This window comes from Panthera leo, chromosome D2 (genome assembly GCF_018350215.1).
Source record: "Panthera leo isolate Ple1 chromosome D2, P.leo_Ple1_pat1.1, whole genome shotgun sequence".
Classification (NCBI taxonomy): domain Eukaryota; kingdom Metazoa; phylum Chordata; class Mammalia; order Carnivora; family Felidae; genus Panthera; species Panthera leo.
Window position 1 is genome coordinate 12,271,941 of NC_056689.1, and position 23,600 is coordinate 12,295,540.

General features: G+C 41.3%; 1 protein-coding gene across 7 annotated transcripts in view; it reads right to left on the reverse strand.

Moving 5' to 3' along the window:
- Positions 1–23,600, reverse strand: part of EDARADD (EDAR associated death domain) — a 115,222-nt gene that overhangs the window by 86,499 nt on the left and 5,123 nt on the right. For 2 of the 7 annotated variants that reach the window (XM_042908348.1, XM_042908347.1), the window contains exon 2: positions 10,796–10,849. Coding sequence is in view for 4 of the 7 variants with exons in the window: in XM_042908344.1 (XP_042764278.1) it covers positions 4,676–4,739 (64 nt within the window). In the remaining 3 variants the exon portion in view is untranslated. Of the gene's footprint in view, positions 1–3,348; positions 3,506–4,675; positions 4,898–10,795; positions 10,850–23,600 lie in introns of those variants that run through there. The other 5 variants (XM_042908344.1, XM_042908343.1, XM_042908342.1 and 2 more) reach the window with 5 other exon arrangements.

Here is a 23,600-nt window from a genome sequence, read left to right on the forward strand (position 1 = left end):
CAGGGACCCCAGAACAAAGGAAGGACATGCGCCCATGAGCTGGTGGCCCTTCGGCAGTTAGCTCATCGCAGTGATTCACCCCCACCTCCTCAACCCAAGGTTTCAAAGCCTCTTTCTTTGCTTCTGGCTTGAAGTCTGTATGAACGTGAGCCAGACTGGACTCACCTCCGACACAGATAAAAATCCGTGTTCGATTTTTATTAGTGGCAGAGATAGAGTGAGACAGCCTTACTAGAACCTGCATGACTGTTTTTCTTCCGTGTGACCCCAACAGTCTTGTAGATTTTCTTAGTGCAAAACGTTGTTTCCTCACACCAAGCTCATAACCTGCTATGATAATATATATATACCTTTGTTATTTGCACGTGAAGACACAAACATCTTTTTTATCTTTACAAGGTAAACTCAGTTGACATATCTAACTGGATGAAGAAGTTTCTAAAATCTCAAAACAAGAAAAGCTTTTACTGCCCACAGTTTGAAGCATATGTGGTTAAACTGTATACTTCCATTCATTCAGTGAGGCAGTAAGTATTTAACCAAGGCTTACAAACCGCTGAGTGGTGTGGGAAACAGAGGCAGAAACAAATGGTAGACAAAATTAAATGGCCTTATAACCTGCAGCCCATTGACAATTATCGAGCGTAACAATTCTCCAGGACCTCCCTACTGTCTTGATGTTGAGGCTTTGCTGGAAGGGAAAACCACCTTAGCACAAAGACAGCCAGGCCTCCAGGATCTGTGTCTTCTTTAGCATACGAAAATGCTGTTGGAGACTTCCTCTTGCCTTTACCTCCCCAGCTCCCAAGTATGTAATCAGCCACTCCTCACTATCGGGGCATCGATTCCTGCCCCACGGGTCCTGTCCCTGTGCTTTAATAAGATCACCTTTTTTTTTTTTTTTTTTTTTGCACCAAAGATGTCTCAAGAATTCCTTCGTGTCCTTTGGTTCCGGATCCCCACCACCACTCGGAAACCACACCACCGAATACCGTGACAGACGTGAGCTCTGTCCAACAGCTTACTGTCTAGTTGGGGACAGACAGGAGTGGGGGTGGAGGGGCGGTGAAGAGGGCCTTCCGGACAATGAGAACAATGTCTGCGAAGGGGCAGGGACGGCAGGGGTAGGTAGAGACGGACGTAGAGAGAATGAAAACCTCTGAAGGACTGAGCATCTGTTAGAAAAGTCCATGCAGGTTTCTTAAGTAGACAAGTGCAGGATCTGTTAGGTCTCTGGCCACCTTTTGGTGAAGCGGCGGGTAAAAGGCAAGCGTAGGTATGAACACGGCAGGTGAGCGCTGAGTGCAGGAAGTCAGGAGAGAGCATGGGAGCTCGGTCAGGGATGCAGAAGGGAAGACTCCCTTTAATGAGTTCCACACATTGGCACCATCTGTGGCTTCACTGCAGAAATAGAAGGGGTGGGCGGGTATGCGCTGGAGGTTATAGACATTAAATGAGAAAGGGAAAGTCATTTTCGATCTTTTTTTAGATGGAGGAACCCTCCTCTTACTGATAGACTCCCAGAGTGGGAACGGACATGGGGACATCTTTCGAATGTCTGAATAGGTTCTTCTATATCTTTGCGAGTGACAAGGAGACCTCGACCTTAGGAGGCCTCTCCCTACTCTGTGGGAAGCCAGAAAGATCTCACGTACAGATGTGGGTTCTACCTCTTAAAGTTCAGGAGACCAGTTTCTTTTGAAGGACACCCTCCTATCATCATCCCCTCTGGTCACGCCTCATGTGCTGGGATTTCCAAGTCCTTTGTTCCATTTTGGCTGGGCCAGGCAGACCAAGAACACCACGACAGGAATTCTAGATCCTGTAGTGCTAGTGTGGTCCGCTAAGACCACGTTGGTTGCCCTGGTGGCCTCTTCACACCATGACTCACTGAGGCTTTTTACACACTGTATCACTATTAAGGGGCAGTTCCTGGGCCTTGTCTTCTCCGGTGCCACTAATTTGGGGGGCCCAAGCAGATTTTACACTTGTCCCCATTCCATGGATCCCCGTACCCCCTCCCCCCCAATCTTTTTGAAGCCCCTTCGCCACTATCATGTAATGAGATCTGAGACGACTGTTGGTAAAATCGGGCCTCACACCTCTTGGCACTTGTCTGTCCATCGGGTTCTTGGAAGACGTGGATGTGGAGGTGAGTGGGGGTGGCTGCCCTTTCTGTTTTTTCCCAAACAGTGGGTATGGGGGGAGGGAAAGGAGATCCAGACAACTGATTTATCTCCCATTTCCCTGGAAAACCTATTTACCATTCCCCACTTGAAGAAGAATTTAGACCTTGCTTCAAAATCTTCAGGAAACTCTCCCAAACTTAGCACACCATGATGCCAATGTAGCTGTCTTCTGACTCACCTCCAGATACTTTGTCTCCTCCTAACTGCTCAAACCACAGATTAATGATGGAATGTTGCTCTGTCCCTGCCCAAGCCCAGGCCAGAAAATAGGAAACACGTTTATCTACGCAGTTACAGGCAGTTCTGTATATGTGGTTTTCTCCGCAGCCTTTCCAACCTCAGCAAAGGAGAGAAATCCGCAGCGCGCCCCGGGGAGTAGCTCGATCATTCATTCATTCCTCCCAAGAGGATGGGAGAGCAAGGGCAGAAATCCTGGAAGGTGAAGTCTGAGGAGGCCCTTAAATCAAGTAAGAGATGAAAGAAAAATCGAGATTCTGGCCTGGGTACACACAGTATTTTAACATAAGGACAGAACTAGAGACCATTCTAATTAAAGGCCTCTACAGGTGGGATCCCACAGGTGGGATCAGCCTCTCGGTTTCCTGGATACCAGTTCATGCAACGGCTCTGAGGGCCAACGTACATACAGAACAAAAGCATTTAATGAAAGTGAAAAAGAGGAGAGAAAAGGAGAAATGAGAAGGCCTGTGAGTGGGGAGAAAGGAAGGGCCGGGGAGGAAAGAATGAAATCCACTCCTTGCGCTCTTTCCTGCCAGAGAGGCTTGAGAGACTTGTTTCAACTGGGATCCCGAGTCCAGAACAAAAGCGGCGGGGGCCACAGCGCGGGGAGAGGGAAGGCGCGTCCCAGGCACGCGTGGGGGTGCCGAAGGGTGGGGGCGGCGGGCGCGCAGGAGGCCGGCGAGACCCGCGGGGATCGGCAGCCGCTCGCGGGGGGGACCTCGCACCGCGCCCTCGGGGCCCCGGGCGCCGCCGCGGTCCCCGGCCCGACCCCGCGCGGACCGGGGTGCGGCGCCCCGTCCAAGGTCGTCCCGGGAAGCCCCGGGGGTCGCGGGAGGCTCGGCCCCACGGTAGCTGCGGGAGCCTGGCGAGCTCGCGGGCCGCGGTTCCCGCTCCAGGTGAGGGCGCGGTGTCACTTTACCTGCGCGCAGAGGGTCGTCCGGGAAAGCCATGGGGCGGGGTGGGGCAGACGAGCGCCCAAGGGGGCTGCGCGGCCTCGGGGACGGGGTTGGAGAGCGGGAGGGCAGGGATGGCAGGTCCTGCCGTGCCGACGCTCCCGGAGCTCACCACCGCGGCTCTGCGCGCCCCTCCTCCTCCTCCTCCTCCACCTCCTCCCAGACTCTCCGCAACGTCCTCCGCGTGCTCACTTCCTGCTTCGGCAATTAGCAAAGCCCCTTCTCGGCGCGGCCGCCTCCCTCCCTCGGCAGGCGCGGGCCGGGGCCGGGGCGCGGGGAGGGGCGCCCGCGTGCCCGGAGCGTCGCCAGTTCGGGCAGCGCCCGCAGCGGGCGTCCTTCCTGCCGCGCGCCCAGGCTCCCGACCTGGCGGCCCCTCGAGCGCCGTCCCAGCCTGGCTGCGAAGGAATCAGTGGCCTTAAATCCCGGCTGCAGTCGCGGGTCGCCGTGCTGGCCCCCTAATCACGCCGGGGCCGGCACGCAGCTCTCCCACCGCAGGCCCCGCGATCTGCTGTCTAAAGTCTCCCGGTCTTTGGGCAGCGAATGCCGCTGCATGGTGGCACACGCTGACAACCGCGATTCGGAGTTTTCTTTGGCAGATAGCTATTACGTGGCCTCCAGGATAGATGCTGCACAAAGGGAGGGAAACGAGAGAGCGCCTGATCCACACCCGTACAGCCGTTCTAGAAAAATAGCCGGGGTTCTCTCGGAAATGCGGAATCGGTTCTTACAAGAAAACCACTAAGGTCTAATTTAAAGGGGAACATGCGCCAGTTACTTACGGGAGCACAGACTGGCGTCGTTTACCAAGAATACATTAGAGATAGTTGTATTTTTAAAAAATTTTTCCAATGTTTATTCACTTTCCGAGAGACCATGAGCGGGGGAGGGGCAGAGAGCGAGGGAGACACGGACTCTGAAGCAGGCTCCAGGCTCTGAGTTCCGCGGGGCTGGAACTCGGGAACCGCGAGATCAGGACCCACCCGAGCTGCAGTCGTCCGGCGCTTAACCCACTGAGCCACCCAGGCTTCCCAAAGACAGTTGTATTTTAATTAAACCTATCGTCAGTCATAAGTCTATTACACAAACGTTATAGGCAATTTAAATGTAACAGGACTCTCCTAAGGGTTTTTAAAGAATCCACATCGGCCTGGGCAGGTGAGGATGGAAAGACGTATGTAAGAGACAACATAATCGCTGTTAGCACGCAGTGTCAGCAATTGATCATTAAAGGAGCCGCCTCCAGCCCAAAGCTCAGCTTTGAGAAACGCAGAAAAGCAGCAAATACCTACATACCCTCGTGGTGACCAGAGGCTTGTTTTGTGCTTCTCCTCATCTGTTTAGTGGTCCGGAGGCCCATGGCGCTCTCCAGATTGGTGTCTTAGTCTCTGGAAGAGGCCATGGAAGAGGCAAGAGCCTCAGAAAAGAGTGACCGGCTGTGTGTCTGAAGAAAGTAACAGCCTTCTAGATAAAGCTTTCTGGGGAACTTGTAAGTGGGAGCGTAAGCTTCCTTCTGGTCTGCTTCTGATAGGAAGGGAAATTTTTTCTAAGAGTATTTTTTCTTCGAATCTATTTTGAGGTTTGGTTTGTGGTTCTTGCAGACTTCTCACGAACATGGAATTATTTCTAAAGTTGGTTGGCAGGAACCACATATCAAATTGTGCTATCTTGTTAACACTGTAAGCTCGAGCACTGCCCTAAAGCTGGTTGGCCTTTCAAAACCCTGAACTAGAATTCATCTCTGTATCACTCTCATTCTTTATTATACCGAATAGAAGATAGGTGGCAGAAATGTACTTTCAGATTAAATTTTTTTTAAGGATTGATTATGGACGTAAATTATTATCTCCTTTCATTCAATTTCCTTGTACCTCCTTTTCTATGAATTGCAACCATAACCCATCATTATCTTCACTGTTCCCATGTGCTTTGTGAACTATAAAGTGTGCACTACAAACGAGAACTTTTTTTTTTGCAATTTACAAAAGAACTAATTTAAAAACAATTCTCATCCACCATCATTCCCACAGATTCCCATACAAGCTATTTGCTCTCACATTATGTCATTCGGCTTTTGCTTCTATTGCTTCTAAAGAGTGTAAAACACTCAGCTCAGGCCATGACTCAGCTTGTTTCAGCTGACTTCAGCTCAGGCCATGATCTCATGGTTCGTGAGTTTGAGCCCTGTGTCGGGTTCTGTGCTGGCAGCACAGAGCCTGGAAGCTGCTTCAGATTCTGTGACTCCTCTCTCTGCCCCTCCCCTGCTCTCTCAAAAATAAATAAACATTAAAAAAATTTTAAAAAGCACTCTTTAAAATGGACATTTTTTTACATTTCCTGATAGCCCCTACATACTCATGAATCTCAGAATCATGGTAAATGGGGATGGTGGACTTGGTAATCAAGGAGTCAGGCATGCTGGATATGACTCATGCCCCTGTCACTGGGAGTTTGGGTTACTCTGGCAAGCAATGCAAACTCTTGAGTGTAAGAATTTATAGGACTGTGAAACTTCAATGGAATAATGTGTCTATAAAGATACCTAAACCAGGGGCGCCTGGGTGGCTCAGTCAGTTAAGCATCCAACTTCAGCTCAGGTCATGATCTCATGGTTCATGAGTTCGAGCCCCCATTGGGCTGGTTGCTGTCAGCATAGAGCCCACTTCGGATCCTCTGTCCCCCTCTCTGTGCCCCTCCCCTGCTCATGCTCTCTCAAAAATGAGTAAACATTAAAAACAAACAAAAAAAAACTAAACCAGTGCCTCTCACATAGTAGGTACAAATAAACCAGCTACCTTCCTGTTTTCATTCTTTCCTTGGAATTTAGTTTATTGCAAGAAGTTCCTATTTGTTATAAGAAATTTGTCGTAGTGTTTGTGCATAGCATAGATGGATGGATTGAGTCATAGCATCAAATAACATACTTTTTGAATTGCCCATTCCCCCTGCCCCAACGCCAAACAAAATGCCAAGCCCTCGGGAAACCAAAGTGAGAAGTCCCCAACTTTTAGGAGTTTATGGTCAAGAGAGACTTGCAAATACTGTTTCACTATAGAACTGGGATCATGAAGGTTTAAACCAGGAAGAGAGCATGTGTAGAAGAAAGGCACTGAAGATGTATGCAAGCCATCTGGCTGGGTGGTGACCACCCTCAACCTGACAATTTGCCTTGAAAGCCTTCAGGCAAACTTTGAGACCTTTATTCAAGACAATCTGGCCTTAAGTAGAGAAAAACATACACACACACACACACACACACACACAAACTGTTGGTCTTGTGTCTTTTCACGAACCGATGACAGTTATCAGAAATGTTATCTTTAAAGAGAGAAAGCATTAACTCAAAATATATTTTATTTGATTCGTCACAGAATATGTTGTTTTTGTTCATTTTACACCATTGTGGCTAAGTGTTACTTAAATTTGTGCAACCTGAGATAAAAAGTTATTATTGAGGGTATGTACATTGTATACAATGAACCCAGCAAATTGTGCTCCCAGACAGGGTCTCATCTATATAAAAGTGGCTGTAATGGGGGCGCCTGGGTGGCTCAGTTGGTTAAGTGTCTGACTCTGGATTTCGCCTCAGGTCATGATCTTCCAGCTCACGGGTTCAAGTTCCATGTGGGGCTCCACACTGACAGTGTGGAGTCTGTTTGAAATATCTCTCCCTCTCTGTCCGCGCCTCTCCTGCTTGTGCTCTCTCTCAAAATAAATAAACATGAAAAAAGGTTTTTTTCAAGCAGCTATAATGGAAGTGCATGGATTTGGGGCAATAGGAGACTCCTCACATTCCAGAATGAGACAGTGCCTCCCTCAGCTGCATCTGTGTGATAAAACCCTGTGGAATTGTGTGTGATGCAAGAGGCCTAATGAGAGTTAATACGTTTGCTTGTCTCCTTGAATTTTGTCCAGTGTGTTAAGGCACTTGTAGGGGATCTCAGCTGTTTTACCACCTGACTGCTCATGATAATGCCCCAGTTTTCTTCTGGAAAACCGCCATTCCCACTTTCAGTCCATGTGATTAGGCAGTGGCAACATCACCCCGACTCCCGACTCTAGGGTTTGGGCATGTGACCCAGTAATAGCCTTTCAGACCATTACTGAGTAAGCCAATGAGTCTAGGAGGCGCATGGGACCTTTGCCGGGTCAGTGGGGCCGTGGGGCCAGTGGGGTCTCTAAATAACTAGCCGGAGATCATTTCTTCCCACCACACCACATGCTTGTGTGTGAAATGTTTGCCAGGGTGCACATCACAGAGAGCCTTGAATGCCAGACGAAAGCATTTGAGACTATTTTTCGTGCAACAGGAAGCCAGGAAGCTAGTTTTGAAAAGCAGCATATGAAAATTGGTGTTTTTGGAGGATTAGTGTGGCAGCTGTGTGTAGGATAGGATGGAGGAAGGCGCGAACTCAATCCAAGAGTGCGTTTAATCTTCACAGTGCACTGTAATTTATTACAGAGTTGAATTTGCATCCTTGTCCAAAAGTGAGGGAAACTCACATCTGAAACTCACATCTAAAAATTGTAAATGTTCTTTTGTTGCCTTTTTAAGCATTCGTTGTCTCCCATGAAGTGATTGCTTTATGCGTTTGCAGATGTTCCTTACAAATGATGTATTCCAAAATGTTGCCAGAGGGACTAGAAAACTTATGTAAGGAAAATATTATCATTTTTGTTGATGTGAGCCCTATTTGACAGGGGCACAGCACTCTGGTGCATATACTTAAGCATGAATGGTTCTTAAAGTTTCTTCTACCTACTTGGACAAAAGCCGTTCTATGTACAGGAGAGTAAATCTCTCTCGCCGACTTCTACCAGCTTACTTTGAATCATTTACCCATTACGACGCATGAGCCAGAAAACCACCATTTTTGTGCTGTGTTTGGTTTTCCACAAAGAGAATGGAACAGTGGGTGATTCTCAGTGTGGGTCTTGCTAAAAACACTTTGAGTGCCATGGATAGGGAGCGGGAGGTACGGAGAGGTAAGGAGATGGGAGAAAAAGTATGGCTGTCTAATGAGCACTTTATCCTGGAACCTGACTACAGCCTTGCGCTCTCACCACTCACAAGTGTGTGCTGGTACCTTGACCTTGGGTGCCATCATCCTCAGCATGTTCGGCTGCTTTCTTAGTGAATATATATAATAGCAATTTATTTCTTGCTCCAGATATTAAGAGAAAATCTGATCAAAGAGATGAACTTTATGGATCAAAACCTGACACCCAACTAACTGAAGTCAGCTAGAGATTTTGTTCCATTTCTGCTGTTAGGAGAAAAGGGCAGATGAGAAGAAAACCTGGTGTTATCGGCGACCAACTAAAAGTTGTGTAGTTGGCAACTGAGAGTTTAGTTTCCTGTGCTGTGTACCCTCAGAATGTGGAACACGGGCTCAAGTTGCTGACTTGGGAATCTACAAAATCATCCATCATTTAATAAATTATTTTAAAACTTGTCATTTAGAGTGTATTCTTTTTTATAAAAAATGTTTATTTATTTTGAGAGAGAGAGAGAGAGCACACGAGTGGGACAGGGGCAGAGAGAGAGGGAGAGAGAGAGAATCCCAAGCAGACTCCTCACTGTCCACACAGAGCCCAGTGCGGGGCTCGATCTCATGAACGGCGAGATCATGAGCTAAGCTGAAATCGAGAGTCAGACTCTTAACCAACCGAGCCATGTAGATGCCTCTAGAGTGTATTCCGAGCTAAGACAAGAAGGTGGACTTAGATACAAGTGAGTCAGATGAGGAACTATTAGAACTAATAGGTGAATTTAGCTTGGAGGAGAGAAAAAGCTCAACGTACGGAACACCACCAGCTTTCCTATAGATCAGCAATATGGAAATGGTGGAAAAGATCCCATTAAAACAGCAAATAAAGCTATAAAGTTACTGGCGATAAATTCAATAAAACTATCTTTAAAAATCGCAAGAACTACAAAGCTGAGTAGATAGAGAACTATACCAGGTTAATTGATAGGAAGCCTCAATATTGTAAAGATACTCATGGTTCCCTAATTAATCTACGCAGTTAATGAAACCCAATCAAACTAATAAGATTTTCTTCGAACATGAAACTGGTTGTAAATTTATATGGAAGGGTAAATTCAAGATAATTTTGAAAAAGAATAACAAAAAGGTGGTATTTGCCCTATGAGATAGCAAGGTATTGTAAAGTAACAGTAATTAAAACAGTGAGTATTGGTATAAAAAAGGATTAACGGGAGCAGAAAAAAATGAAGCACAGATTCTTGTATCTTTGGGGAATTTGCTGTATGATTGAAACATTTAAATGTTGAGAAGATAGTTCAAAAATAGTATGGGGATATTTTGCTATTTAGATGAACAATGCGATTTATATCCCTACCATACCTTATACATAAAAGTAAGCTTCAAATAGATTAAATATCTAACTGTGAATTATTTAACATTAAAATTAGTAAGAGAAACTATGAGAGAGAATGTTTTAATAACTTTAGTAACAGGAAAAGCTTTCTTAAGGTAAAAAAATCAACAGACATGAAAGAAAAATCTGATAAACCTAACTGGATAAAAATTCAAATTCTGCACCATAAGACAATAGAAAATTATAAAACAGGGGTAAACTTAGAGAAATTAATTACATATATGATATTCTATTTTGTAACTTATAAAACTTATAATTATAAAATATAAAAATTAATTAAATATAATAAAATATAAATAAAATTTAGGTTAAAATATAAAATAAGATATTTGTATTTCTAATTATAAAATAGAATAGTATATAATATATAACTTATATATATAAAAAATCAGTCCAAAGTTTTAAGAATTTATTTAAATAAATTAAAATATGTTAACAATAATTCAGCATAAGGTTGGACAAACACTAGGTAGAAAATCCCCAGAAGAAACAAAAATGGTCAATAAAAATATAAGATATTCAACCTTGTAAAAATAAAAGAAATGCAAACTCAAGCAATAAGAAGCTAGCAGAAGGGCAAAAACTTAAAATCTTGCCAATATCAAATACTGGCAAGACTGAAGAAACAGGTTTTCATACACTGTAGGAATGTTAATTTATATGGTCACATTGGAGAGCGATTTGACCTAAAATTGCTAAATTCGCTAACATTGACCCAAAATTTCTCTAAAGGAATATTTGCATGTGCTACACGGAGGCAGGCATAAGAATGCTGGATGCAGTGTTTTTGCCATAGCAAATATTAGAAACACTCTAAATGTCAATCAATAGGGGGATGAATAAATATATAATATAATCATGCAATGCAATATTTTACAGAAGGTACCAAAAGTAAGCTAGGAAAACATTTTAAATGAAAAAACAAGTTGCAAAGTGATATCAGGGGTAGACACAAACCAATCCATATGTTTTCTATAACTACATTCTAATTTTTAAAAAATGGATACGTACCAACTTTACCTTGCAACCAAAGCAGAGTAACCGGAACTAGATCTACCCTCTTGTCTGAAACAAGAACAGCAAAAAACCCAAATAAAATATATGAAAGAACAGTTTTTAAGGCACTACACATCAGACAAAAAAGGCCAGTGATCCCTAAGAGCCAGGATATAAGCGAGGTGATTCCTGTGCTTGCCCCAGCTTAACGCCTTGAGAGAATTTCCAGGGTGTGGCGCAGAGAAAGGGATCGAGGCAGAGTCTTATGGACTCCCTGATGTGAAGAACTGTGGCTAGAAGTCACAGGACAGGAAGCTGTAGAGACTTCGCAGAAAGGTCCTCAGAGATCCATGGGATGTCCCTCTTGACTACTCAGCATACCATTTACTGATAGATGCGTTCATGTTGGAAATGACCCACAGTTGGGGAGGATGATGAGAGGGACTGTAGTAGAAGATCAGAGGGAACAGTACCCGGGGCTCACTCAGAGCCATGAATAGTGCTTACCAGTCCAACCAGACTGCAAATACCTTGCATTTCATGGGAATTTGGTAGATTACACAGAAGAGTCTTGCCTCGGTACCGGTAAGTAATTACCCCTGGACTGATCAGGCACTGCCCCAGTCCCACCTAACAAATCTTAAAAGACCCAAAAGGATCAAACTCTTTTCAAGTAACTTAGCTGCATCCTGAAAAACTCAATAAATACAAATACAAAATATAAAAGTACAAAAATATCCAGTACCCAACAAGGTAAATGCACAGTGTCTGGGATATAAAGATACTAGGCTTGCAAGAAGTAGGACAATGTAGGCTAATAATGAGGAGAAAAATTAGGTAATTAAAACTAACCCAGACCTGACACAAATGTTAGAATTAATGGAGAATAGTAGGGGTGCCTGGGTGGCTCAGTCGATTGAGCGTCTGACTTCAGCTCAGGTCATGATCTCACGGTTTGTGAGTTTGGGCATCAGGCTCTGTGCTGACAGCTTGGAGCCTGCAGGCTGCTTTGAATTCTGTGTCTCCCTCTCTCTCTGCCCCTCTCCTGCTCATACTCTGTCTCTCTCTCTCTGTCTCTCAAAAATAAATAAATATTTTAAAAAAGTTAAAAAAAGAATTTTCAAAAAAAACCCCAGAATTAACGGAGAACATTAAAACTTTTATTATACCTGTATTCCATAGGTTCAACAAGCTATGTAGAGACACGGAAACTATTAAAAAACCCAAAGTAAAACTTTCAGAGATTAAAACCATAATACTTGAGGTTAAAAAAAAAAAAAAAAAGAAGACTAGATGGGATTAGCAGCAGCTAAGACATTGCAAAAGAAAAGATTAGTGGCTTTAAGACACCGCAATTGAAAGCACTGAAAATGAACCTCAGGGATGGGGCACCTGGGTGGCTCTGTCTGACTTTGGCTCAGGTCATGATCTTGCGGTCCATGGGGTTGAACCCCGCGTCAGGCTCTGTGCTAACAGCTCAGAGCCTAGAGCCTGCTTTGGATTCTGCTTCCCTCTCTCTGCCCCTCCCCTGCTCATGCGGTCTCTCTCTCTCTCTCTCTCTCAAATAAACATAAAAAAAAAAAAAAAAAAGAAAATGAACCTCGGGGAGAAAAAGTAATTTTATAAAAATGAAAATAACTGTGGGACAACTTCAAGTCACCTAATATACATGTAAAATACATGTAAATGAAATCCCTGAAATGGAAAGATGGTGGGGGACCAAAAATTGTTTGCAGAAAGAATGGCTGAAAGGTTTCCAAATTAGATGAAAACCTTAAACGCACAGATCCAAAAATGCTCAGTGAACACCCAGCACCAGAAACATGAAAACAACTTCACCAAGCCCCACATTTGCTCAAAGCCATAGACAAAGACTAAGTCTTAAAGTGGCCACAGGAAAAAAAGATACATGACAGAGCGACCAAACTAAGAATAACAACAGATTTCTTATCAGAAACCATGCAAGCCAGGAGACAGTGGATCAGTATGTTTAAAGGACATAGAATTGTACACCCAGTAGAAATGTATTTCAAAAATGAAGGTGAAGCTTTTTTTTTTTCAGACATGTAGAAGTTGAAAGAGTTCATCTCTGGCAGACCTGTACTAAAGGGGTCAGTGTATTTGAAAGCTAATAGATTTAAAGCAAAATAGTGACAATGTATGCAGAGTTTATAATGTATGTGAAGGTAAAATTGACTCAAAAGCAGGAAGGAGAGAAATGGAAGTACACACTTTTAAGGCTCTAATGCAGGAATTATTAAAATATCATTTAAAGCTATACTGTGATATGTTAAAGATGTATACAATCACCAAAATAACACGAATGAGACTTATGGCTAGCTAATAAGCCAATAAAGGAGATAAGATGAAGTCAGAAATAATACAGCGTGGCAGTTTCTTAAAAAATTACATGTAGGAGCACCTGGGTGGCTCAGTCAGTTGCGTGTCTGACTCTTTCGATTTCAGTTCAGCTCACGATCCCAGGGTGGTGGGATCGAGCCCCGCATCAGAATCCATGCTGACGGTGGAGCCTGCTTAAGATTTTCTTTCTCTCTCTCTCTCTCTTCCTCTGCCCCTCTCCCTGCTCATGTGCTCTCTCTCTCTCTAAAAAAAAAAAAAAAAAAAAAAAAAAAAAAAAAGTCGGGGGGGGGCACCTGGGTGTTTCAGCTGGTTAAGTGACCGACTCTTGATTTCGGCTCAGGTCATGATCTTATGGTTTATGAGTTCAAGCCCCACTGCCTTTGTGACAGTGCAGAGCCTGATTGAGATTCTCTCTCTCTCCCTCTTTTTCTCTGACCTCCTGTGTACTCTTTCTCTCTCTCTCAAAATAAATACAAATTAAATGTATACCTACTATATGGTCCAGCCATTCCACCCTTACTCATTCACTCCAGAGCAATTAAAACATATTTAAAAGATTTGTGCATGAATATAAAACCTAAAACTATAAGACATCTAGAAGAAAACAGAGGAGAAATTTTTGTGGCTTTGGGCTAAGCAAAGATTTCTTAGGTACAACACCAAAAACACATACCTATTAGAAATGTAAATATTGGACTTCATCAAATTTTAAAACTTTTCCTTTTCTAAAGAAACTTAGAATAATGGAAAGGGCAGCCACTGCTGGGAGAGAATATTTGTAAAACATGTGTTCGACGAAGGACTTTTTGCCAAAACGTGAAAAGAACCCTCAACATAAGGAAACAAACAACCCAATGGAAAATGTATAAAACATTCAAAGAATCATTTGGCCACAGAAGTTGGCAAATAAACACAAGGATAGATACTCACATCACTAGTACTTTAGGGAATTCTAATTAAAACCGTAATGAGATACTACTTGACACGTGTTAGGATGGCTAAACTAAGAGACTGACCATACCAGATGTTGGCAAGGATATGGAGGAGCTGGGATTCCCATGCCCTGGTGGTTGCAGTGTTAAGGAGTACAACCTGTTTGGAAAACCACTTGGCGGTTTCTTAAAAATGTAAATGTATACCTACAACATGATCTTGCTATTCTACATCTTTACCCACGTTTTTTAAAATCTCATGTCCAAAGACTGGTGCACAGTTCAGTGCAACTTTATTTGTAATAACTCCAAATTGGAAACAGCCCAGATGTCCATCAATGGGCGAATGGGTAAAAATACTGAGGTATACCTTTAGCATGGAAGCCTACTCGGTAATAAAAGGAATGAACTGGGGCATCTGGGTGGCTCAGTTGGTCAAGCATCCTGCTCTTGGTTTCAGCCCAGGTCATGATCTCACCGGTTGAGATCAAGCCCCATGTGGGGGCTCTGTGCACTGTCAGTGCAGAGCCTGCTTGGGATTCTCTCTCTCTCCTCTCTCTGCCCCTCCCCCCCACTCTTTCTGTCTCTCTTTCAAAATAAATAAACTTAAAAAAAAAAAAGGAACGAACTATTATCACTAACAACATGGATGAATCTCAAAATAGTTATCCTGAGTGAGAGAGGCCAGAAAAAAGGAGGAGTACTTAATGTATGACTCCATGTATATAAACCTATTGAAACGCAAACTCATCTCTAGTGATAGAAAGCTGATCTTTGGGTGCCTGTGATTGAGGATGGGGAGGGAAGAATGATCACAAAGAGAAATGAGTAAACTTGAGAGGTGGATAGGTTCACCACATAGAGCTTGGGGTAAAGACTTCATAAATGTATACATATGTCAAAAGTTATCCAACTGAACAGTTTAGATATGTGTAGTTGGCTGTATGATAATTATACCTCAATAAAGCTGTTTCATTTTGTTGTTTTTTTTTAAGGATGGATACTTGCCAAACTCATAACAGTGTCTAATAAGGGCTATCTCTGGGCAACAGGGAAAGGACCAGGGCTGGAAGAGATTAATGCTTACAGAGGCTTCAGCTTTTTTGGTAGTGTTCTAACTTTATATGTAAATATTTATTTATGTATATATTATTTAAAAAATTTTATATAGAAAATTTGGAAATAATTTTATAAAGGTGTCTGCTTAACAAAATCAGTCTTGACTTGCCTCACCCCCCCATAAACATTGTCTCCCGGACTGATCTGTTTGCAAAGATTCAGTCACTTGAAAAACTATCCGTCATTCTCCTCCTTTTCCAGACTTTGAATTGTTCGACATTGCAGACTGTGAAATGAATATGAAAGTAACCATTGATTTTTTAAATCTATTTTACAGACTAAGTGGTGGTTAGCATATTTGAAATCATTTGAGACATTTCCTATCTGAGATTACACCATTAGCATTTCATTCCTTTGTGTCACACTATTTTGATCTCTTTTAAGACGCAGGGACGCCCGGGTGGCTCAGTCGGTTAAGCATCCGACTTCCGCTGAAGTCATGATCTCACGGTCCGTGGGTTCGAATCCTGTCAGGCTCCATGCTGACAGCTCAGAGCCTGGAGCCTGCTTCAGATTGTGTGTCTCCCACTCTCTCTGCCCCTCCCCCACTCACGCTCTGTCTCCCTCACTCTCAAAAATGAATAAATGTTAAAAAAAAAAAGTTTTAATGCAAATAGTTTCATGCCATGAACAATTATTTTTATCCAATCAGGTTTTCTCTGGGGAACACGGGAGCACTAGGAAGAGAGGAAATAATGAAGAGGAGCAAGGGAGTGCACCAGGAGATAGCCAGAGGGCACCAAAGGCAAGCACAAGTACACAGGACGTGTGCGTGAACAATCTCAAACCAACATCTGGAACATTGCGGTTTCTGTGGAAGACGCTTGTACTTTTCTTATCAGTTAAGTTACAGTTGGTGCAACTGGCATGGAGGTCAGTTTAATTCAGTTGAGACAGAAGGGGAGGTCTAAGCTGCACATTGAGGAATATCATTTCTTATAGGTTAACAGAATTCCGTTGATCTTTCTTTCGTGATCATTAAGCACTTGCATTTTAGGGGCGCCTGGGTGGCTCAGTCGGGTAAGCGTCCAACTTTGGCTCGGGTCGTGATCTCACGGTTGGTGAGGTCAAGCCCCACGTTGGACTCTCTGCTCTCAGTACACAGCCCGCTTCAGATCCTCTGCACGCCCCCCAAAATAAAAACATTAAAAAAAAAACTTGCATTTTGGAAACGCCCATCACCAGTATTTTGATAAAAGCTCTCTCAGCTTTAGGACTCCTTATTCCTTTTGTTGAGAGGAGGGATTGTCACTTTATCTGTTTTGACGGGCAACTTCTTATGATACTCCGACATTTTCCATTGCAGTCAGGGTGAAGACTTGAAGGTATGGAAAGAGGTCTAATCCTCATCCCTTTCCTCCCCCACCTCCTCCCCCAGCCAAACGATCCAACCAATTATGAATACTAAAGTCATGGTTTTTTTTAAAGCTTTTTTCTTCTTTTAATAAAATGTATTTATTTCGACAGAGAGTGAGGGGGGAAGGGGCAAAGAGAGAAGGAGAGAGAGAATCCCCAGCAGGCTCTGACTGTCAGCACAGAGCCTGATGTGGAGCTTGAACCCATGAACTGGGAGACCATAAGCCAAGCTGAAACCAAGAGCTGGATGCTTAACCAACTGAGCCACTCAGGTGCCCTAGTCATGTTCTCAACAGAGTATGGGATTGAGAATTATGGATGTGAATTTGGGTATAAGAAGAAAATAATCTAGAGAAGAAGAATTTTAAGTGCACAAAAATAGTCACTTTAGCTGAAGTATAACTAAGAAATAAAGGAAAAGTAGTAGTACCTAAATGTGCAATGATAGTAGAGTGGTTGATTTAGGATACACGAATGATGGGTCACAAAGGTATACTGATACAACAATAAAATCATTATTTTGCTTTCAAATACTGAAAACTTTATAATGGCCAGCATGCAGCCTGAAAGTCATCACTCCTCCCTGACAACAAGTAAAAAGCTCAACCAACTGCAAAGTCAACAGCCCTCCTTGGATCCATCAGAGAAGTGGGGTCACAGTGGGGTCCACTGCTTTCGTATCTGGGGGAATCAAGTACAGAGGATTACAATCCACCAGAACAGAAACCAACAGCAGAGACCTTCAGCGGAACTAGTACCAAGACAGGAAAACGAGAACTGTAATCGATGAATTACTGAAGGCTCAGCGTGGACTTCTGAGAAATAAAAACTCCAGGGGCAACCACACACGTTTACGAAGTTTACCTCCAGGAGTTTGACCAGGTTCTCACCGTGAATATCAGCACCAAGAGGAGAAAAGGAATCATTTTGAAATACTCATAGAAATCTATTCTGAACAAGCCCTCCAGAGCCTAAACTATGGGGGTTTTATCACAGCCTAGCCAACTCGGAGGAAGGAAATCTCCAATTTCAGCTGGCTCTAACCCTCCACGTGGGGAAAGGAAATACCCAACTCCAACCCTCTCTAGCAATTTTGTCTCTTCTAGGGGGGAGAGCGGACTGAGAAGCATTTGTGAAGTTGGCAGTCCAGAGGCACAGAGTTACTGAAAGACCGACAGCAAATAACAGGACTGCAGAGTGCTTCCTCTCCCCCACACTCACCACCACATTACTGAAGGGCATGTACTGAAGGCCTATGGACTGCAGTCCCGTTTACCTAGTCCCTCATGTCTGGCTATCAAGAAAAAAATGACATAGCATACTAACAAGGCAAACAACACAGTCTGAAGAAAGAGAACAAGTAGGAGAACCAGCCTCACCTCAGATAGGGCAAGGATTTGGGAATGATCAACCAGAAAACTGAAAACTATGATGAATATGTTGTGGGCTCTAATGGATAAAGTAGACGGCACGCAAGAACACGTTGACAATTTAATCAAGGAGATGTAAATTCTCTGAAAAAAACTTTTTAAATGCTAGAAATTAAAAAAAACCAAAACAAAACACGAAACACCAAACCACTAACAGAAATGAAGAATGCTTTTGATTGGCTCATTAGCAGATGGAATTTGGCTGAGGAGAAAAACTCAGAGTTTCAAGATAAGTCAGTAGAAAATTCCAAAATGGAAAAGGGAAAGAAGACAGAAAAAGAAAGAAAGAAAGAAAGAAAGAAAGAAAGAAAGAAACCCTAAAACAAAATATTCAGGAACCAAAAAATAGCTGAAAAAGTTTTAACACACATGTAATGGAATATCAGAAGGAGAAGAAAGAGAAAAAGGAACAAAAGAAATATATGAAGTGATCATAACTGAGAAAATTCCTACATTAATGTCAGATACCACCCCACAGATCCAGGAATCTCAGAGAACACCAAGCAGGATAAATGCCAAAAACAAATACCAAAACAAAACGAACAAAAAGTATACCTAAACATATTATATTCAAACTTCAGAAAAGCAATGACAAAGAAAAAATAAGTCAGAGAATAAAAACACCTTATCTGTAGAGGAATAAAATTAAGAATTGCATCCAACTTTTGCTCAGAAACTATGCAAGCAAGAAGATAGTGGAGGACGCCTGGCTGGCTCAACCAGTAGAGCATGTGACTCTTGATCTCAGGGTCATGAATTCGAGCCTCATGTTGGGCATGGAGCCTACTTAAAAAAAACAAAAAAACAGCGAAATAAAGAAGACAGTGGAGTGCAGTATGTAACCTAGAATTCTGCGCCCTGCACACTTATTCTTCAAAATTGAAAGAGAAGTAAAGATTTTCTCAAGTAAACAAAAATTAAGGAAATTTATTACCAGTAGACCTGCCTTACAAGAAATATTAAAAGAAGTTCTTTAGAGAAAAAATAATATAGATCAAAAACTCAGATCCACATAAAAAAAGGAAGAACATCAGGCAAGCAATATGTGAAGGTAAAATAAAAACTTATTTTTCTTATTTTTAATTGATCTAACTAATAACAAGTTGTTCAAAATAACAAGAGCAACAATGTATTCAATTATATATGCTTATGTACACATACGGGTTTATGTATGCTTGTTGTATAAGTGAAATGAGTGACAGCAATGATACAAGGATGTGTGGAAGGAATTAGGATTACTTTATTATTATAAGATACTTATCTGCACTATTTGAAAGTAAGTGGCTTGTATTAGTTATAATATTGCAAACTCTAGGACAGCCACTAAAAAAAGTTTTCAGAAAAAGTAATATAATTGCTATGCTAAGAAGAAAGAGAAAATGTAATCACATAAAATGTTCAATTAAAACTACAAAAGGCAGAGGAAGATAAAAACAGGAACAAAGAAGAAAGGCAACAAATGGAAAATAGTGACAAATACAGGAGATATTAGCACAAAAATATCAGGGCACCTGGGTGGCTCAGTGGGTTAAACATCCAACTTCAGCTCAGGTCATGATCTCACAGTTCGTGGGTTCAAGCCCTGTGTTGGGCTCTGTGCTGATAGCTCAGAACCTGGAGCCTGCTTCAGATTATTTGTCTCCCTCTCTCTCTGCCCCTCCCCCACCTCTCAAAAATAAACATTAAAAAATTTTTTTTAAAAGTACAACGATATCAAATAATCACTTTAAAGTTAATGGTCTAAATACACCAACTAAAAGAGACTGTCAGAGTGGATCAAAAAACAAGATTCAACTATATGTTGTCTAACATATATATAAACATATATAAAATAAAATATAAATAAAGATATAAATAAAAATATATAAATATATATAAAATAAGTTTCTAACCGGAAACTTATTTTAAACATAAAGAAACATACATAGATTAAAAGTAATGGAATGGAGAGATAATATACCATGTTAACACTAATAAAAAGAATGCAGAAGTAGCTGTATTAATTTCTGACAGAGTAGACTCCAGAGCAAAGAAATTTATCAGAGAGAATTACATAATAATAAAGGGATCAATTTTCCAGGAAGACTTAACAACTCTTAATGTGTATGTGTCTAACAATGCATGAGGCAAAAAAACAGCTAGAGTATAAGGAGAAGTAGATGAATTCATTATTACAGTTGGAGAATTCCACATCCTCTGTCAGAGATGGGCAGATCCAGTAGAAAACCAGTAAGGACATAGTTGAATTCAACAGCACCATTAATCAAGTGGCCATAATCTACATCTATCAACTATTTTATTCAAGTACAGCAGAATTCTTGATAAAGAACACGTATAAAAAACAATACTTAATGGTGAGAAACTGTAAGTTTTGCTGCTAAGATCAGCACAAGATAAGGATGTCCCTTCTCAACACTCCTTGTCAACATCATATTGGAAGTTTTAGCTAATGCAATAAGACAAGAAAAGGAAATTAAAATATACTGATTGGGAAGGAAGAAATAAAACTGTCTGTTTGCAGATGACATGATAATTTATTTAGGAAAAAAAATTGTCAAAAAACTCCTGGAACCAATAAGCGATCATTGCAAGGTTGTAGGATACAAGGTTAAAACACAAAAGTCAATCACTTTTCTGTATACGAGCAATGAATAATTGGAATTAGAAATTACAAACACAATACCTTTTGCATTAGCACCTCCAAAAATGAAATACTTAGTTATAAATGTAACAAAATATGTATAACATCTATGGGAGGTAAATTATAAAACCCAAATGAAAATAATCAGAGAATAACTAGGTAAGTGGAGAGATATTCCATGTTCATGGATAGGAAGACTCAATATTGTCAAGATGTCAGCTATTCTCAATTTGATCTATAGATGCAACAGAATCCCAATAAAAGTTCCAGAAAGTTATTTTGTGGATATCACCATATTGATTCTTTATTTTAGATGGAGAGGTCAAAGACTCAGTATAGCCAACACAATATTGAAGGAGAACAGCGAAGTCAAATTGACAAAAATCAACTTCAAGACTTACTGTAAAACTACAGTAATCAAGACAGTAGGATTGGCAAAAGAAGAGACAAACACATCAATTAAACAGAATAAAGAGCCCATCAATAGACCCACATGAATATAGTCATATAGTCAACTGATCTTTGACAAAGGAGCAAAAATATTCTTTTCAACAAATGGTGCTGGAACAACTGGACATGCATATACCAAAAAGAAAAGAAAAAAAAAAGAAAAAGAGAAAATAGAAAAAAAGAAAAAAAAAGAATCTAGACAGAGATCTTACACCCTTCAAAATTAACTCAAAATGGATTATATACCTAAATGTAAATGCACAATTCTAAGACAGGTGGCAACACTGGAGAAAACCAAAAGGACCTGGGGTATGGCAATGGCTTTTTAGATACAACACCAAAGGCATGATCCATGAAAGAAATAATTGATAAGCTGGACTTCACTAAAACTAAGAACTTCTGCTCTGCAAAAGACACTGTCAAGAGAAAGAACACAAGCCACTTACTGGGAGAAGAATAATTGCAAAAGACATATCTTATAGAGGACTATTATTCAAAATATACAAAGAGCTATTAAAACTCAACCATAAGAAAATGAACAACCTGATTTAAAAGCTGGCAAAGGACTTGAACAGATACCTCACTGAAAAAGATAGAGATGGAAATAAGCATATGAAAAGATGCTCTGATGCTCCACATTGTGTGTCATGAGGGAACTGTAAATTACAATTACACCCATAACAATAATACATCTATTAGAATGACAAAAATCCAAAACACTGACAACATAAAATGCTGTTGATGATGTGGAACAAGAGAAACTCCCATCTGTTGCTGGCGAGAACACAAAACGGTACAGCCACTTTGGAAGACAGTTAGGCAGTTTCTTATAAAACTGAACATACTCTTACCATATGATCCAGCAGTTGTGTTCCTTGGTACTTATTCAAGAGTTGAAAACTATATGCATGCAAAAATCTGCACACAGATGTTTATAATTGCTTTACTCATAATTGCTGAAAGTTGGAAGCAACCAAGATGTCCTTTGGTGAGAAAATAGATAAATGAACTGTGGTCCATCTAGACAGTGGGATATTATTCAGCAATAAAAAGAAATGGCTACCAAGCAATGAAGAGACATGGAAGAAACTTAAAATTCATATTAATAAGTCAAAGAAGTCAATCTGAAGAAGATGCTGTATGACTCCAACCATATGACCTTCTGGAAAGGGCAGAACTGTGGAGACAGTAAAAAGAGCAGTGGTTTGTAGTGGTTAGGGAAGAGAAGGATGGATAGGCAGAGCACAGAGGATTTTTAGGGCAGCGACACTATTCTGTATGATACTGTAATAGTAGATACATATCACTACACATTTGTCAAAACACATACAATTTACAATACCAAGAGTGAACTCTAATGTAAGCTGTGGACCTTGGGTGACAATGATGTATCAGTGTAGGGTCAGTGAATGTGACAGATGTATCACTGTGGTGCAGGATGTTGGTAGTGGAGAAGGCTGTGTAAATGTGGAGAATGGGAATAAATGGAAAATCCCTACCTTCTGCTCAATTACTGTGAACCCCAAACTCCAAAAATTAAAGTCCGTATTTTTTAAAAAAGATCTTTATTATGCAAGACCATACAAAACAAGAATGCATATCAAGAGAGAAATAATATTTAAATGAGGACAAAAAGCTTGAGTAATGTGTACCTGGGGATTTTTGGTTGTACATTTGTAAGAAGTTCACACTGTCATTAACAATTGTTTATCTGTTCAAAGCAGAAGTAACATAAACACATAGTAATGAAAACTCAAACATATAACATTTAAAATTGCCATCTATGAGCTCTTAAGAAATGGAACAAAATTGCTGTCTATCCAATATTTCTAGGTTTATAAGCGTTGTGGGGAATGAAGGGGAATGAAAGCTGAAATTAAATTTAAATTTATGATTTTTAAAAGATCAGATAATACAAAGAAGACCCCTCTGAGTAATGAAGAAATGAATATGGTAGCAGAAGATGGGAAAATGCTACATCCCTGTCAGCTCTCACTCTCTGACACCCTGGCACTTAGTGGAGACTCAATAACTATTTGATGAATAGAAAATGGTACTCTTTGACATTTCTGAGATTTTCACTAAGGCCTCTTGGTATTGCCATAGTAAATGAAGCTGGTAAATTGATTTTTTTTTTAAATACATATAGAATGTTTACACTGCAAACACCTGCAAACAATTGAAGTTTTAGACTATATATATTTTTAATGTGTATTTATTTTTGAGAGAGAGAGAGCGTGAGCATAAGTGGGGGAAGGGGAGAGAGACAGAGGGAGACACAGAAGCCAAAGCACATTCCAGGCTCTGAGCTTTCAGTACAGAGATGGACACGGGGCTTGAACTCACAAACTATGCGATCATGACCTGAGCCAAAGTCGGATGCTTAATGGACTGAGCCACCGAGACACCCCTGAAGTTTTAGAATATTTTATTCAGCAGAGAGGATCAAAATGACAAATTTTCAGGATGGGAGTTAATATATGGGATTTAAAAAAATGATTGACGTCCTTTTAAAAGACAGTTGACTATTT